Source organism: Trichosurus vulpecula, chromosome 5, assembly GCF_011100635.1.
Source record: "Trichosurus vulpecula isolate mTriVul1 chromosome 5, mTriVul1.pri, whole genome shotgun sequence".
NCBI lineage: Eukaryota > Metazoa > Chordata > Mammalia > Diprotodontia > Phalangeridae > Trichosurus > Trichosurus vulpecula.
The window spans coordinates 243,309,309-243,327,768 of record NC_050577.1 but is presented as its reverse complement, the minus strand read 5'-3'; the positions used below and the strand labels follow the sequence as shown (position 1 = coordinate 243,327,768).

The 18,460-nt window shown below is 38.2% G+C and overlaps 1 protein-coding gene across 1 annotated transcript; it reads right to left on the bottom strand.

Annotated features, from left to right (window-relative positions):
• Window positions 1–17,228: 17,228 nt before the first annotated feature.
• On the bottom strand, window positions 17,229–18,228 carry LOC118849506 (glucose-induced degradation protein 8 homolog). Its single transcript, XM_036758378.1, has one exon. It carries the CDS (start codon window positions 18,087–18,089, stop codon window positions 17,403–17,405), a length of 687 nt encoding a protein of 228 aa, XP_036614273.1. The 5' UTR covers window positions 18,090–18,228; the 3' UTR covers window positions 17,229–17,402.
• Window positions 18,229–18,460: the final 232 nt, after the last annotated feature.

Sequence of the window (18,460 nt, the reverse complement as noted above, 5' to 3'; positions counted from 1 at the left end):
AAAATAAAATTAGGGGGTGATAGAGGAATATATTGAAAGGAGGAGAAAGGAACAGATAGAATGGCATAAATTATCTCACATAAAAGAGGCAAGAAAAAGCAGTTATAATGGAAGGGAAGAGGGGGCAGGTGAAAGGGAATGAGAAAATCTTGCTCTCATTGGATTTGACTTAAGGAGGGAATAACACACTTAATTGGGTATCTTACCCTACAGGAAAGTAGGGGGAAGAGGGATGGTAGAAGGGAAGGCAGATTGGGGGGAGAGGTAGTCAAAAGCAAACACTTTTGAAAAGGGACAGGGTCGAGGGAGAAAAGTGAACAAAGAGAGACAGGATAGGATGAAAGGAAATATAGTTAGCCTTTCACAACATGACTCTTATGGAAGTGTTTTGCATAATGATACGTGTGTGGCCTATGTTGAATTGCTTGCCTTCTCAAGGAGAGTGGGTGGGGAGGGAAGAAGGGAGAGAATTTCAACTCAAAGTTCTAAAAACAATTGCTCAAAAAGTTGTTTTTACATGCAACTGAGAAATACGGTACACAGGTAATGGGGTATAGAAATCTATCTTTCCCTACAAGAAAGTAAGGGGAAAGGCAGGGAGTGGGGAGACAGAAGGGAGGGCAGACTGGGGAAAGGGGCAATCAGAATATATGCTATCTTGGGGTGGGGCGGAGGGTAGAAATGGAGAGAAAATTTGTAACTCTAAATCTTGTGGAAATTAATGTGGAAAACTAAAAATAGTAAATAATAAAAAATAAATTTAAAAAGAGTTTATATTTTATTTGATACATAACAGATAACTACTGAATATTTTTGAGCAGAGAGGTGTGAAGGTCTTCTGTTCAGTGGTCTAAGGAGAAACACATCTTAGTGACTGAGAACATTAATGCATCTTTCGTGTATCCTAGAATTCTGCCAACAAATTTCCCTCTCAAGCTGAATGAGATCCAGGTTTGTTTGGTTTTTTTTTCCTCTTCAAACTGTGTCCAGGTGACAATAAATATTTAACATTTTCAATTGACTCTTGACAGAACGCATTTCAATAGATTTAGACAACTGACAAAGCCTGAGAGCACACCTATCCTATACCTCATAGGAGGTGTTTCCTTACATTCTGTTTCCATCACTTACTTACCTGTGTGAACTTGGGTAGGTCATTTCACCTCTTAGGGCCTCAGTTTCCTCACTTGTAAAATGAAGGTTTGGATTGGAAGATTTCTAAGACCCTTTCCATCTATAATCCTATGATCCAATGATAATTCTATAACCCAAGCAATCTTTCTTATTTCTTAGAATGAGGCTCTTCACATTAGTACCAGCATGCTGAAAGATGGGGAAGAATGTTAAATGATTCAAGTCAAAGATGGGAAAGGTATTGGGAAAATGACCAAGATACCAGTTCTTATTGATGAAATCTAATTCACCAGGTAAAGACATACCTACTGCCCTCAAAATCTTTTAATTGTGCTAATTTTTACCCCTTGAAATGCAGCATTTGCTTCCCTGATATACTTAAATTAGAACTCCAGTGAAAAGAAACAAGCATGCTTATAGTTAATGAGCTATTACTTGGGTATCTGAGCAGAAAGAGACTTCATGACTTAAGGGAATGAAGAAAAGAGCAAATGGGAACTGGGTAATCACTGCCTAATTTTATTCTGCCAGAAATTTTCACAGTTTACATGACATTTTTCTGAATACCACAATTTTTGTTTCTTTGAAAATTAAGTCCTTCCTGTTTTTCAGATATACCCTAACACATTAAAATCTGCACTGTCCGCAATTTCCACCCTTGGGCTATACACTCATTTCTATTTTTCCACTCCTATAATTTGTAGTCTTCTTTGGCCTTCGTGGTACCAAAAAACACTATGCTTGGCTCATTGGGGGTGCTAAGAGTTTCATCAAAAGGAGAGGAAATGAGGATATACTGGCCCATTCTAGCTGAGAAATCAAACAATGCTTTTTTGTGCTCCACTGATCCTATATTAAATTGGCTCAGTTACCATATGGATGAGCTGTGCTTAAAGATTTACCATCTGCCTAGCTATTTGTAGACACATGTTCTTACTCCATGTTTTAAATCTCTCTTCTCATGTTGTTTTTCATTTGCTGGGTGTGTGTGTGTATGTCTGTGTATATGTGTCTGTGTTCACCATATTGGTGGTATCCTTTTCTTTTTAGTCTTTTATATCCTCTTACTCTCCTCCATACACGCCACACTGGATTATTCTATTTTGGGCTGCTCTCTGCTCACCTCTCAGTCACTAGGCTTTCCCAAAGTGAATATCTTTGCTAAGACTCTCCCTTTAAATTGGAATATTTTTTCATCCCATATTGACCTGAAAAATTCCTATTCTACTCAAATGTCATTTTTCAGGACACTTTCACTGATTGCCAGGAGGAGACCCCAATTCAATTGCATTGGACAAGTATTTATTATGCACCAACCATGTGACAGGCACGATCCTAGGTGTCGGGGGTACACAAAACTAAGAGCCAGGAGTTTAATATTACATTCTTTTCCCTTGAATCTCCCCTGGCACTGTATTCTGTAGATCTCTAACACACATATGTAGCATTTTAATAATGTGCTGCTGGCTTCTCCCATTAGGTTGTAAGCTCCTAAAGACTAATTATTAATAATAAAGATTATTATTAATTATTATTGTTAACATTATTGACAATCATTAATAACAAGAACAATAACTAGCATTTCTGTACCATGTTAGGGTTTGCAAAAAATTTATGTATAATATCTCATTTAATCTTCAAAGCAACCCCATGAGGGAAGTTCTGTTATTATACCCATTCTACAGTTGAGAAAACTGTGGCTGTTAAGCAACTTGTCTCACAAGTATGGCATAATAAATTGAGTGCTGGACTTTGATTCAGGAAAACTTGGATTCAATCTCCACATGTGACACTTATTAGCTAGGTGACGTTGGACAAGTAATTTAACCTCTGAGCCTCAGCTTCTTTGAATTTAAAATAGGAATAATAATGCTTGTAATATCTAATCCATATGGTTGTTGTGATGCTTTAATGAGGTGGTTTTATAAAGCATTTTGCAAACTATTTCAATTAAAATACTTTTTCCTTTAATCTCCTAGTGGTGTTGTGTACACAGGAAGGTATTAGCAAATTTTCTTGTATTAGAGTGGATTATAATTCTAGAGTCTGTGAATAAATGATATAGTACTTAAGTTTCAGCATCATATTTATGTGTCAATTTGACTTCAAGTTGCTACTGCAAGTCGTAAATTCATATTAACGTTCAATCCATTCTATGACGGCAGATAATTAGCAACATCCCTAACTTCGGTGCCCTTGTCTCCACTTCCCCTGCCAATATATCTTAGTACCACTACTCATTAATATCCACCTGGTCTTTTAGGATAACCCGACAGTTCTTCCTACTTCCCTACTCCCTCTGTCATTCATTTTCTTCGTGCCAATACCAAAGTAAGATTTCTTATGCAATCAGCCGATTACTTCTCTGTTCAAAAATCTCTGATGGCTCTCTTATCACTTTCCAAGTCAAATCCAAATTTCTTTGCCTGATATTTACGGCCTTCCACAATCTGACACCAGTCTATCTGTCTAGCTATAATTTGTGTGATTCTCTTCCACACACTATTCTCTGGATGAACTGGTATACCCCCTTCCCTGCCCATATTCCCCAACACACGCTCTTAATCCTCTCTCGCAGATCCTTTCCTAGCTTTAAAATACGACACAGCTGATTTCACAGGGATTGGAATATTTGTCCCTCCTTATGCTCTACCAAGTATAGCAGCTTGCAGTCCAAGTTTGGTATGGAGTAGTCTATATCTCTGCTGATAGCCAGTTTCTTCATCTATACACTCAATGGCTCATAAATTAAGCCCCTGACCTGACATCCCTGGGACGATCTTTATTTTGATTTATAAGTCTAGGGCATCCCCACTAGGGAGAGGGAAAATAACAAAGGTACTCAATGTGAAATACAAATTGGATATGAGATATGTAGTTTACGAAGAAGTGCTGAGAATGGAAGAATCACAGCCAATTTAGCAGAATTTACAGTATTAACAGGATTCAGTAACTTAACTATGATTATAATTGTCTGGGAAGCTAATATCTAAGCCTCATTAAAATGCAAAGCATTTTTGCATTCTAATCAGACATTTTATGTTTCACCTTGGTACTTAACTGTCCAAATACTCCCAGTACTTGCTTGCTAATTATATCAACCAGTTTTGGACTAATCCTCCTGGTGAGAGTGGCTTCTTTGATGCAGAGGCTTCTCTTTCTATTAGCCACTTTTATTCCAGGGACACCACAGCCATATCACTGGAAGGCCTTCTAAGACATTTAGAGTTTTCAATACCTACAATTCAGTTACCAGTTATTGGCATGTCCACTACAGGATGTTTATTCCCCCAAGATCAAAATGAACAAACACAAAAAGAAAGAAGTGGCCATGTGTTTGTTTCCTCATGGAGGCTAAGTAGAAAACAGGCAGATCACCCCATTTCACATCTTAAATCTCCAGACCCAGCTCTCAATAGTTAAGATACTTCAGATCCAGAAAGAGAGTGACAGAGGTACATGTTGCTCAATTTTGTACCTCCACTGAATCATCTGTGCCTCCAGCTCAATAGGCAATTAAGGGATCCTTTACCATTTCCCGCTGTAATTCCTGCTCTGATGAGTCATACCTGAAGATAGAAAGATAGCTCCCAGTATACTTTGGTCATGCTGTTTCCTATGTTTGGAATCCCCCTCCCCACCTGGTAAATGCATACCCATCCTTTAGAGCACAACTTAAAATGCCATCACTTCCATCAAGCCCTCCATGATCTCTTCGGTCCATAAAGAACTTCTCCCTTGAGCCTCTTTGAAGTACTTTTAGAAATATTTTATGCTAGTAATTGAATTGAACAAAGAATAGCTGGCATGAATAGATGAAATTTCTCCACCCTACTTTGGAGATGATCTGGGACAAGACTATGGGCCTTCAGATGGGCAGTAATCTGGAAGGGAATTCTGCCTCTGAGGCTTATATCAGGGATTGCTCTAACTCTTTCATTTTACAGTTTTATAATTTCTTTTTGTGCCCAACTTTCAGAGCCTTCTGAGGTCTTATTGGTATGATCAGCCACAGCCAGACACTTGTACATTGACCCTGACATTATGATGTCATTTCATCCCTCTTTGAGCAGGAAGGACAAACAACAACAATAGTTTGGTTTTTGAAGTATAAATATTGCCGTACTTAGGTCCTTCTAGGAGTTACATTAACTCCTTCAGGAGGCGGTCTAATATGTTGTAATAGTGCCAAAGTCACTAAGCCTTGAGTGACAGGGTTCAAATTCTTGTTCTACTTAATACCTGAGTGATTTGGGGCAAATTATCTTTTGATTTTTGCATCTCAGTTCTCTTTTCTCTAAAATGAGAAAGTTTTCCTAGGATTCCATGTGGTTCTTCATTTTGTTTCCATGATTCCCCTTTTTATTCCAATTGGAATCCAATTCCATTGGAACTTATTTCAATTCCAATTGGAATTTATTTCAACAGTGGCTAAATAGCACAGCAGATAAAGCACTAAGTCTGGAGTCAGGAAGACCTAAATTCAAATCTTCCCTCTGTTGTGTGACCTTAGACAAGTCACTTGATCTCTGTCTGCTTCAGTTTCATCAACCGTAAAATTAAGATTATAATAGCACCTACCTCCCAGGGTTGTTGGGAAGATCAAAGGAAATAGTATTTGTAAAGTGCTTAGCACAATGTCTGGCACATAGTGTGTTCCATATAAATGTTAGCTATTATAATTATCTTAGTATTTTGTGAGTTTTAGAATGCCTCTGTTATTCCTGTAACAGAGATAGCAGTTTTGTTCCAAAATCCTATGAAAGAAATCATAACCTAAATGAATTTGTGTAAAAGGGAAAAATTGTCTTTAAATCAAACAATAATAGCCCACGTTTGCTTGATAAAGAACAAACAATAAACATAATTATTAGAACAGAGAGAGAGAGAGAGAGAGAGAGAGAGAGAGAGAGAGAGAGAGAGAGAGAGAGAGAGAGCATAGTGTGATGGAAAGATAGCAGGACTCAGAGGAAAAAAAAATCTTCTCTGAAGTCCCACTTGTGATATATACTGTCTATATGACCCTAGGGAAATCACTTAACCTCTCAGTGTTCTAAGCATCTCTTTAAAATAATAACTTTCAGAGAACGTGCCAACCTGCATTGATAGAGTAGGTTCCCTCATTCACCAGTTTCCCATTCCAGTGAAATCATTAGCTTAGCCTCTATCCCTATCTCTATCAGAAATAGAAGCAATGAAAGAAAATTGGCTAGGATGCTGGGGGGAAGATGTTGATTATTATTATCTGGGTACATAATTTTAGCAACTTGACCTTGTTTATTCCAGAATTTTAAAATGTAATCTTTTAATTCATGACTTTTTGCCTGAAGCAGAAAATCACATTTCCAGTGACTCCTTTCATTAGCTAACAAATGAAAATTGACTATCAGCTGGTGAAGGAAGCTTCGTATTCTTCTTGCAATTAAAGTTTCCCTGCACACAAGGTTGTAGCCTGAAATCTATGTCATTTCTAACTACTATTATTATCTACGTGCTCTTGCTATTTGTAATGGGAAAATTTGGATATAACATTTTATTTTATATGTTTTATCATGCAACTAAGTGTTAAGAGTAAAAATAGTATCTTTTATGTGCTACGTATAGTGCTTTTGCATCTATAAAATTGGGCTTTTTCTTCTTGACACCGCTTGATATTTATTCAACACCCTTAATATGTTATCCATAAGAACACAAGAAAATAAATTGTCGCATAGATAATACAGTTAGGAAAATTGAATTCTGTGAGTGTTTACAGAGCAGTAAGCAGAACACTTTTCTGGGTGCTAATTCAGATATTCTTTTGTTGCTAATGGATAAGTGATCTTATCCATGGGAGAATTCCCTGCAAAGATGCATATTGCAGCCCATAGGTATCTTTCCATCTCAAACGACAGCCATCCATGTCTTCCTCAGAGATGCGCAAGGAATCTACCCAACAGTTTGCTGCCCTTCCTCGCATTCTTTTATATCACGTGGTTAATAGTGGAATAGACAAACTACCCATTGGTTATTCCTCACTCCCATTGTATGACCAGTCCATATTCTTTTTTGGTCACATTTGTCTGAGGAGATATTTTCTATAGCATTTCTCATTACTTCCTATTAAATGGCGGAACTCCCATTAATGTAAGCAAGATATGGGGTTTTTACTCATATTCAGGCACTATGTCCCCTAATTTTTTTTTGTTTTTATTTTTAATTTAATTTATTTATTTAACATATTTAGTTTTCAGCATTGGTTTTCACAAGAGTTTGAATCACAAATTTTCTCCCCATTTCTACCCTCCCCCCCCCACTCCAAGATGGTGTGTATTCTGGTTGCCCTGTTCCCCAGTCAGCCCTCCCTTCTGTCACCCCATTCCCCTCCCATCCCCTTTTCCTTTCCCCTCTTGTAGGGCAAGCTAAATTTCTACTCCCCATTGCCTGTGTATCTTATTTTCTAGTTGCATGCAAAAAACTATTTTTTTTGTTTTTGAACGTCTGTTTTTAAAAACTTCGAGTTCCAAATTCTCCCTCCTCCTCCCTTCCCACCCACCCTCCCCAAGAAGTCAAGCAATTCAACATAGGCCACATGTGTATCATTATGTATAACCCTTCCACAATACTCATGTTGTGAAAGACTAACTATATTTTGCTCCTTCCCAACCCATCCCGCTTTATTGAATTTTCTCCCTTGACCCTGTCCCCTTTTGAAAGTGTTTGTTTTTGATTACCTCCACCCCCATCTGCCCTCCCCTCCATCATCCCCCCCCCCTTTTTTATCTTCTTCCCTCTTCTTTCCTGTGGGGTAAGATACCCAATTGGGTGTGTATGGTATTCTCTCGTCAGGCCCAATCTGATGAGAGCAAGATTCACTCTTTCCCCCCTCTCCCCTCCTCCCACAGAACTGCTTCCTCTTGCCACCTCTATGTGAGATAATCCACCCCATTCTGTCTCTCTCTATCTCCCTCTCTCAGTATGTTCCTCTCTCATCCCTTAATTTGATTTTATTTCTTTTAGATATCTTCTCTTCATCTTCAACTCACCCTGTGTCCTCTCTCTCTGTCTCTCTCTGTCTCTCTCTCTCTCTGTCTCTCTCTCTCTTTCTCTCTCTCTCTCTCTCTCTCTCTCTCTCTCTATATATATATATATATATATATATATATATATATATGTATGTATGTATATATATACATATATACATATATATATATACACATAGATATATACATACATACACATTCACTTATACATATATATACATAAACATACATACATTTATGCATATTCCCTTCAGCTACCCTAATACTGAGGTCTCATGAATCACACACATCATCTTTCCATGTAGGAATGTAAACAAAACAGTTCAACTTTAGTAAGTCCCTTGCAATTTCTTTTTCTTGTTCTTTTTCTTGATTACCTTTTCGTGCTTCTCTTGATTGTTGTGTTTGAAAGTCAAATTTTCTATTCAATTCTGGTCTTTTCACTGAGAAAGGTTGAAAGTCCTCTATTTTATTAAAAATCCATATTTTGCCTTGGAGCGTGATACTCAGTTTTGCTGGGTAGGTGATTCTTGGTTTTAATCCTAGCTCCATTGACCTCTGGAATATCGTATTCCAAGCCCTTCATTCTCTTAATGTAGAAGCTGCCAGATTTTGGATTATTCTGGTTATGTTTCCACAATACTCAAATTGTTTCTTTCTGGCTGCTTGCAATATTTTCTCCTTGATCTGGGAGTTCTGGAATCTGGCTACAATATTCCTAGAAGTTTTCCTTTTGGGTTATTTTCAAGAGGTGATTGGTGGATTCTTTCAATTTCTATTTTGCCCTGTGGCTCTAGAATATCAGGGCAGTTCTCCTTGATAATATCTTGAAAGATGATATCTAGGCTCTTTTTTTGATCATGGCTTTCAGGTAGTCCAATAATTTTTAAATTATCTCTCCTGGATCTATTTTCCAGGTCAATGGTTTTTCCAATGAGTTATTTCACATTGTGTTCCATTTTTTCATTCCTTTGATTCTGTTTTATAATATCTTGATTTCACATAAAGTCACTAGCTTCCACTTGCTCCAATCTAATTTTTAAAGTAGTATTTTCTTCAGTGGTCTTTTGGACCTCCTTTTCCATTTGGCTAATTCTGCCTTTCAAGGCATTCTTCTCTTCATTGGCTTTTTGGAGCTCTTTTGCCATTTAAGTTAGTCTATTTTTTAAGGTGTTGTTTTCTTCAGTGTATTTTTCAGTATTTTTTGGGGTGTCCTTTAGCAAGTCATTGACTTGTTTTTCATGGTTTTCTCACATCCTTCTCATTTCTCTTCCCAATTTTTCCTCTACTTCTCTAACTTGCTTTTCCAAATCCTTTTTGAGCTCTTCCATGGCCTGGGACCAGTTCATGTTTTTCTTGGAGGTTTTTGGTTTAGGCTCTTGCACTTTGTTAACTTCTTTAAGCTGTATGTTTTGGTCTTCTTTGTCACCAAAGAAAAAATCCAAAGTCTGACACTGAATCTGGATGTGTTTTCGCTGCCTGGCCATATTCCCAACCAACTAACTTGACCCTTGAGTTTTTCAGCGGGGTATGAATGCTTGTAGACTAAAAAGTTCTATGTTCCACGTTTGGGGGGGATGTGCCAAGCTCTGCCACACCAGCACTGCTCCTTTCCCAAGAACTCCCAACCTGGACTGGGCTTAGATCTTCAGCAGGCTGTGCACTCCTGCTCTGATCCGCCACTTAATTCCTCCCACCAGGTAGGCCTGGGGCTGGAAGCAACAACAGCTGTAGCTGTCCCACCTCCGCTGCCCCCAGGGCTGGTAGCCGAACCACAAACTCCTTCCACTCCTGCAGCTTTTCCCACTAACCTTCTCCGCTGTCTTTTGTGTTTGTGGTGAGAAGTCTGATAACTGCCGCAGCTCACTGACTCAGGGCCGCTAGGGCACTTTCCACCTAGCTTCTGGTCTGGTTGGTCCGCGCAGCTCACGCTGGGCTCTGCTGGGCTCGGCTGGGCTCGGCTCCCCATGGCTGCCCTCTGCTCCCAGCTCCGTGTGGGATAGACCTCACCCAGAGACCATCAAGGCTGTCCTGGGCTGGATCCCTGCTGCCCTCTGCTGTTTTGTGGGTTCTGCCATTCTAGAATTGGTTCAGAGTCATTTTTTATAGGTTTTTGGAGGGACTCGGCAGGGAGGTCAAGCTAGTCCCTGCTTTCCAGCCACCATCTTGGCTCTGCCCCCCATCACCTAATGTTTTTGAGCATTTTTATCCATTTTAGTACAAATATTCTGATTGGCTGGGAATTTAGTTGATAAAAAGCCAAGATTCCATGTTAAAATGGACACCTTCATTGATACTGGGGTTTTTTAAAGTCATTTTTTTATGAAATTCTTTATGCTCTCTCTTCTGATTGATTTCTCATTTGTAATATGTTATAGTCTGGTCTGACCCATAATGTACCTTTTTGTTGCCCTGAGACTGATCCTTAACTTCAGCCTTTTGTATACTTTATTGTTGAATGACTCACAATGATATAATATCACAGGAATATTGACTAAAGGAATAGATCTTTGTTTCAGGAGAGTGAGGTGGGGGGGGGAATTTTTTAATAAGTTGAAATCTTCCAGTTTCCAATTTTGTTGTCTTCCTATTGAATTCTGGGTCTCACTCATTGTCTATTTACAATGCCTGATCCACGTCAACAAGCATTTATTAAGTGCCTATGTTCCAGGACTGTGATGAGCCTTGGAAATACTAAGAAAAGCTAAATTGCCTCCTCCTTCCAAAAAGACATATCCTTAAGGAGCTTATAGTCTAAATGTATATGTAGATGTGTTTGGGTATATTTATGTCTATACGCATATTATATTCTTGTGTATCTATAGGAGTGTATATGCATATATGTATATGTGTATATGTATGTATGCATACACATAGTATATATGTGTGTATATATACATATATACACAAGTATATATGTGTAGATAGATAGACCCATACACATGTGCATTTAGGGGCTTAGACCTAAGATTTCATTGATGTCAGAAGCTGCTAGTATGGAACTTTTTCTACCAATGCAGAACATTAGCTTCTCTACAAATTATGGTATTATAGAGTTTCCTTGAACACTGAGGTTGAATGACTTGCTCAAAATTGCAAAGCTAGTATGTGTCAGAAAGGAAATTTGAACTCAGATCTTCCTGACAGTGAGATCAGCTTTCTAGACTTCTGGGGGTGGAGCCAAGATGGTGGCTGGAAAGCAGGGACTTGCATGAGCTCCCCACCACATCCATCCAAAAACCTATAAAAAATGGCTCTGAACAAATTCTAGAACTGCAGAACCCACAAAATAGCAGAGGGAAGCAGGGATCCAGCCCAGGACAGCCTGGATGGTCACTGGATGAGGTCGATCTCGCACGGAGTGGAGGGGAGTGGAGCTCAGCGTGGGAGGTAGCAGGACCAGCCAGATCAGGAGCCGGGCAGAACAGGCCCTAGCACCCTGAATCAGTGAGCTGTGGCAGTTACCAGACTTCTCAAACCACAAACACCAAAGACAACACAGAAGGTTAGTGGGAAAAGCTGCAGGGACAGAGTTTGCAGTTCAGCCACCACTCCAGGGGCAGCGGGGGAGGTGCAGCTACAGAACTACAGCTGCAGTTACTTCCAGCCCCAGGCCCACGTGGTGGGAGGAATTAAGTGGCGGATCAGAGCATGAGTGCACAGCCTACTGAAGATTTGAGTCAGGTCCAGGTTGGTGGTTCTTGAGGAAGGAGGAGTGCTGGGGTGGCAGAGCTGGCTATATAGAAACAGCTCTGAAATCAACGGGATATCCCCTCAAGCTTGGAACAAAGTACTCTTTGCTCTAGAAGCAGTCATACCCTGCTGAAAAACTCAAGGGTCAGTTAGGTTGCCTGGGAACATGGCCAGGCAGCAAAAACGGACTCAGATTCAGTCTCAGACTTTGGAATCTTTCTTTGGTGACAAAGATGAACAAAACATACGGCCTGAAGAAGTCAACGAAGTGCAAGAGCCTAAACCAAAAGCCTCTAAGAAAAACATGAACTGGTCTCAGGCCATGGAAGAGCTCAAAAAAGGAGTTGGAAAAGCAAGTTAGAGAAGTACAGGAAAAAAATGGGAGGAGAAATGAGAATGATGCAAGAAAACCATGAAAAACAAGTCAATGACTTGCTAAAGGAGACCAAAAAAAGTATTGAAAAAAATATTGAAGAAAACAACACTTTAAAAAATAGACTAACTCCAATGCAAAAGAGCACCAAAAAGGCAATGAGGAGAAGAATGCCTTGAAAGGCAGAATTAGCCAAATGGAAAAGGAGGTCCAAAAGACCACTGAAGAAAATGCCACCTTAAAAATTAGATTGGAGCAAGTGGAAGCTAGTGACTTGATGAGAAATCAAGATATTATGAAACAGAACCAAAGAAATGAAAAAATGGAAGACAATGTGAAATATCTCATTGGAAAAACCACTGACCTAGAAAATAGATCCAGGAGAGATCATTTAAAAATTGTTGGACTACCTGAAAGCCATGATCAAAAAAAGAGCCTAGGTGTCATCTTTCAAGAAATTATCAAGGAGAACTGCCCGATATTCTAGAGCCAGAGGGTAAAATAGAAATTAAAAGAATAGACAGATCGCCTCCTCAAATAGATCCCAAAAAGAAAACTTCTAGGAACACTGTCACCAAATTCCATAGCTCCCAGATCAAGGAGAAAATACTGCAAGCAGCCAGAAAGAAGAATTTGAATATTGTGGAAAAACAATTAGGATAACACAGGATCTGGCAGCTTCCACATTAAGGGACCGAAGGGCTTGGAATACGATATTCCTGAGGCCAATGGAGCTAGGATTAAAACAAAAAATCACCTACCCAGCAAAACTGAGTATCATGCTCCAAGGCAAAATATGGATTTTCAATAAAATAGAGGACTTTCAAGCTTTCTCAGTGAAAAGACCAGAGCCGAATAGAAAATTTGAGTTTCAAACACAACAATCAAGAGATGCATGAAAAGGTAAACAAGAAAGAGAAATCATAAAGGACTTACTAAAGTTGAACTGTTTTGTTTACATTCCTACATAGAAAGATGATGTGTATGATTCATGAGACCTCAATATCATAGTAGTTGAAAGGAATATGCATATATTCTATGTGTGTGTCTATATATGTATATATGTAGGTATATATATATGTGTATATATATATATATATATATATATACATATATATATACATACACACACAAAGGGCACAGGGTGATTGAATATGAAGGGATGATGTCTAAAAAAATAAAATCTATTTAAGGGATAAGAGAGGAATATATTGAGAGAGGGAGATAAGGAGAGCTAGAATGGGGTAAATTATCTCACATAAAAGTGGCAAGAAAAAGTGGTTCTGTAGGAAGGGAAGAGGGGGCACGTAAGGGGGAATGAGTAAATTTTGCTCTCATTGGATTTGACCCGAGGAGGGAATACCATACACACTCAATTTGGTATCTTACCCCACAGGAAAGAAGAAGGAAGAAGATAAAAAAGCGGCGATGACAGAAGGGAGGGCAGACAGGGGGAGGAGGTAATCAAAAACAAACACTTTCAAAAAGGGACAGAGTCAAGGGAGAAAATTCAATAAAGGGGGATACCTTAGGGGATACCATAGTTAATCTTTCACAACATGAGTGTTGTGGAAGGGTTTTACAAATGATACATATGTGGCCTATGTTGAATTGCTTGTCTTCTTAGGGAGGGTGGGTCGGGAGGGAAGAGGGGAGAGAATTTGGAACTCAAAGTTTTAAAAACAGATGTTCAAAAACAACAACAAAAAAAAGTTTTTGCATGCAACTAGGAAATAAGATACATAGGCAATGGGGCATAGAAATTTATCTTGCCCTACAAGAGAAGAAGGGAAAGGGGGATGGGAGGGGAGTGGAGTAACAGATGGGAGGGCTGACTGGGGAATGGAGCAACCAGAATATATGCCATCTTGGAGTGGGGGGAGGGTAGAAATGGGGAAAAATTGTAATTCAAACTTTCGTGAAAATCAATGCTGAAAACTAAATATATTAAATAATTTTTTAAAAAAGAGATCAGCTTTCTATTTACATTGTCACATTGCCTCACTTAGGTTTGACAAGCTATGTGACTACACACAGTTCACAAATTATATGTGTGTATGCTAAATACGTATGTATGTACAGCTAATCCTCAACATATGTGCATTTAACTTTCATAATTTCAAGTATTTGCACAATTTTATTAGTAACCTCATTTTCACTCTCACATTGGTAGCCATGCACATGTGTAGCTATGCACAGTAGACAAAAAAAAATGAGAGGCATGATGTTTGCAAGTGTGTGGAATGGCTGGTATCCTACTAGGTGCTTCGCTGGTCTTGTTCACCCTACCATTGTGAAGAGCTCCCCATGAATTCATTGCATATTTTTTGTTGTTCACATGGTTTGGTTGTTTCAAACTCAAATTTTGTGTTGTGCAAATTTTTTGGGCTCTAAGCCCAAGTGTGCAAAATCAATGATGCAGCTTAGTGAGAAAAATAAGGTGTTACATAAACTTCATGCTGAAATGTCTACAGTCACTCAAGTTTGGTGTTAGCAAAGCATTCATTATATCTGGAAAAAAGGAGGAAAATAACTAGCAAGAAAAAATGTTTTTCAGGTTACTGATTTTATTTTGTGCACTGCATTTTATGGATTATTTTGTGGTTACTGTCTTACAAAAAGCACATATTACCATAATTGATGTTTTGTTTTAAAGAACAGTATGCAGAAAATGTATTTTCAGCAGTCTCTAGTGAAAGATTACAGTTTTGGTAGTCATGGGAACCCAATCTTCTATTATCCATAGGTTCAATGTATCAATATGTGCTTTTTTAAATTTCTTGCCATTTCCTATGAATTTCACCCCTGTGGAAATTGAGGATTGATTGTAGATGCACATATGTAGGTGCATATTCATAGGTTTATATATTTCTATAGATCTAGATACAGTCATAGATATAGACATAGAGGTAGAGGTTGACAAACATAATTATTGAACTCTATAGATGCCCAATGCCAAATTGGGCTCTATAGGCTAAATATATGGCCAGGTAGGTGGTACAGTGGATAGAGAGCTGGGCCTAGAAAAGATTGCTCTGAGTTCAAATCTGGCCTCAGACACTTACTGGCTGTGTGACCCTGGGAAAATCACTTCACCCTGTTTGCCTCAGTTCTTCATCTGTAAAATGAGCTGGAAAAGGAAATAGCAAGCCATTCCAGTAGCTCTGCCCAGAAAACCCCAAATACGGTCAACAAAGAGTCAGACACCTGAAATGATTGAACAACAAAAGCTGAAGTTACCTGTCCAAATACATGTCCTAATCTAGAGTCAATAGGATTCTTCAACCATTTTTCTGACAGACTAATTTTTTTTTATTTCAAATCTCATTTAGGAGAATCTACAGAGTTCTAATCCCATTATTAAATTTTTTGTGTTATGGACCCATTAACAATCTAGTGAAAGTTATAGACTCCTCAGAATAATGTTTTAAATATATAAAATAATATACAGAAAATTGCCAGGGAAACAAAAAGTGAGTATATGTACATATACACACATGTATGTATACACATATTGTATACATATGTGTATGTACATACATATACATATGTGTGTATATAATTTCCTCATCTAAGTTCACATGTGCCTTGAAATCCAAGAGACTTATGAGCCCTGATTTATACAAACTGAGATCTGTGCTAGATCATCTCCATGATAGTGACAAACACTTATGAGGAACAAATCTCCTTGTATTTTGTCCTGCTTTCTATTAGTGATAAGAGGCTCACATTACAAATTTTCCTCTCTGTTGCATTTTTTCAGCAAATCTTGTATAACTTTGACATGTGCATGTGAGCACCTTGTGGGACAAGAGCTTTTTTTTTTTTTTTTTTTTTTAGCAGTCTAGAATACTTCATGTAGTTTATTATTAGCATTAATTTAGGAAAGTCAGTGATCAAAAGTACACTCAAACATATATTTATATGTCACAAATATATTAGCTAACTCATGTATATAATTATGCATATAGAAAGTATCCATATACAGAACACTGTGAAGTTGAGCCATTGTGCACTTCTAAAAGATTGCAATTCTATAAACGAATAAGAATGGAAAATCTATACAGCTGATCAAAGAACAAAAAAGAATGGTACTTTGCAAAACTCTGTAGTACAACAGTTCCATAGATGCTAATCATTAGTTTAGGAAGGTTTCAAACAAGTGAATTTCCTAAAAAGCCCCGTACCACTTTCATAAAAACACAAAATGTTTAAAAAAATTCACCACCAGCACAAGGACTACTATCATCCCCCGACAAAAGGATTCCTCAAGCATATGGAAAGAAGAGACAGAAATGGTCATTTTTAAGGCTGCAGTTAACACTGTTGATGTCACTGCAAAAATCCCATCGTGACAAAATTGTTATTAAAGAGATTATAATGTCTCTCTTTAGAAGCCATTTTGGTCATTCTTGAAATCAAAAAGAAACCTTTATTTTTCCAGCAAGACTGATTGCAAAAAAGATGGTTCATTGATCCATTGTGGATAAGTCTCTCACCATATAAAACATCAAAATATATATATATATATAAAATTAAACCATACAACCCCTGACCCCATACACACTCCCCTAGAAACCATACAACCCAAAAAAACAATACCAAAGAGAAATCAAACACAACACCCTCACAAAAGAAGTCCTTGAATTACAATTTACAAGTTTATATATACACTTTTTTCCTATGCAAAAAAAAAAAAAGGGACCCAGAAGAAAAATGCTTGATGAAAACTTGACAGAACTTTGTGTTTGAAAAATGCATTATCTGGCTACTATAACTTAACATAAAGCAAATAATCAGTGCTCTACAAACATTTTAAGTGTGAGGCATTCAGTTGAACTGATATTCTTTACTAATGCAGCACCTGAATGGCTACTAAACTAAAATCCTTCAGTGGCCAATCAGAAAAGCACTGGGATGTTAAAATGCAAAATGCAATTTATCTAATTCTTAAAAATGTATCACAGTGCATAGCCTAAATCAGACTTTCAAAGAGATGCAGCGCCTTTCAATGCAACATTTTTTTCCAGCATTTAAAAGGATCAATTCTCCCTTTAAGATGTTTGCTCAAAAAAAAAAATCAAGTCCTGTACTGTAGTAAAAATCTTTCAGTCACAGACTGATATAAATGAAGAATAATGTGCAGTAGTAAAGTTGCTTGCTGTCCTTCTGCACATGTTTTACTTGGGTTCCTCAATTGTCCCCTTGCTCAGGTCTGTCATTTTGGGATATTTTACTTTCTTCTGGTCCAGCTCATTCTGAGCCCATAGTAGTAACTTCAGTAACTTTGCCAACTTAGGTGTTGACTCACGATTTTCATAGTCTAGGACAGCTTGATTAACTTCACTCCACACCTTTTGCCGTTGCATCATATTAAGCAAGTCTCCAAAGGGTGATTCTTCAGGATTATCAAAGGCAAGCAAAGCCAAAGTGCGTTCCATTTCTGTCAGACATTCTCTACTTTCTTCTCCTTGTTCTGCCAACTGTGTCTGTGCAAATTCCAGTGCTGCTTCTGTTTCACGCTGCCGAATCAGTTCAATCAAATGTTGTTGCTGTAAATGAAAATAAAGATACCGATTTGTGTCTAAGAGTTCTGGATGTAGGCTATTTATCAATGCAATAGCTTCCTGAATCTGACCTTTCAATATCATCTCTCGGATTTTGATTCGTTCATCTAGTGTTTCTAGATCAACACTGGGCTCAATTCCAGATTCCATCCGAAACTTTTCTGCAGCTTCTTTAAACCCCTCTGTAACAAGATAGTTCATAATAAGGCGGTTCATATCAGCTCTCTGTATATGTAAGTTATTGAGTTTTTCCATCCATTCATCTTTAGTGATTTCATCGGGTTTTTCTGTATAACTCATTCTGAACTATTTCGTAAGGATCCCTCCTCCTTGGCTGCGCGGTCTCGGCAACGGCCTCTGCTCCACGGCCGATTCGAGGGAGGGGGTCGGGGAAGGGGGAGGGGGAGAGAGGTGGCGGCAGAGGCGCCTGAGGAGAAGGAGGCGGAGGCCGTCGACAAGAGCTTTTAAAGTAGCATTTTGCCCTAACTGATTACTGGGAAAAAAAATAATCAATACTAATAGTGGGATCTTACATTCTTTATATATTTGAATCAATCATGTGATAGTAAAGATCTGGTTTACTATGGGAAGCCCCTTAAGAAAGACTATTGGTTCCTTTGTAATACCCCAAACAGTTATGACCACTATGTTGGTATAAATAATTCTCTTTT

Bases quoted from the DNA above. Each gene is read 5' to 3' on its own strand.
- LOC118849506 (XM_036758378.1), bottom strand. From the start codon at position 18,089: ATGAGTTATACAGAAAAACCCGATGAAATCACTAAAGATGAATGGATG.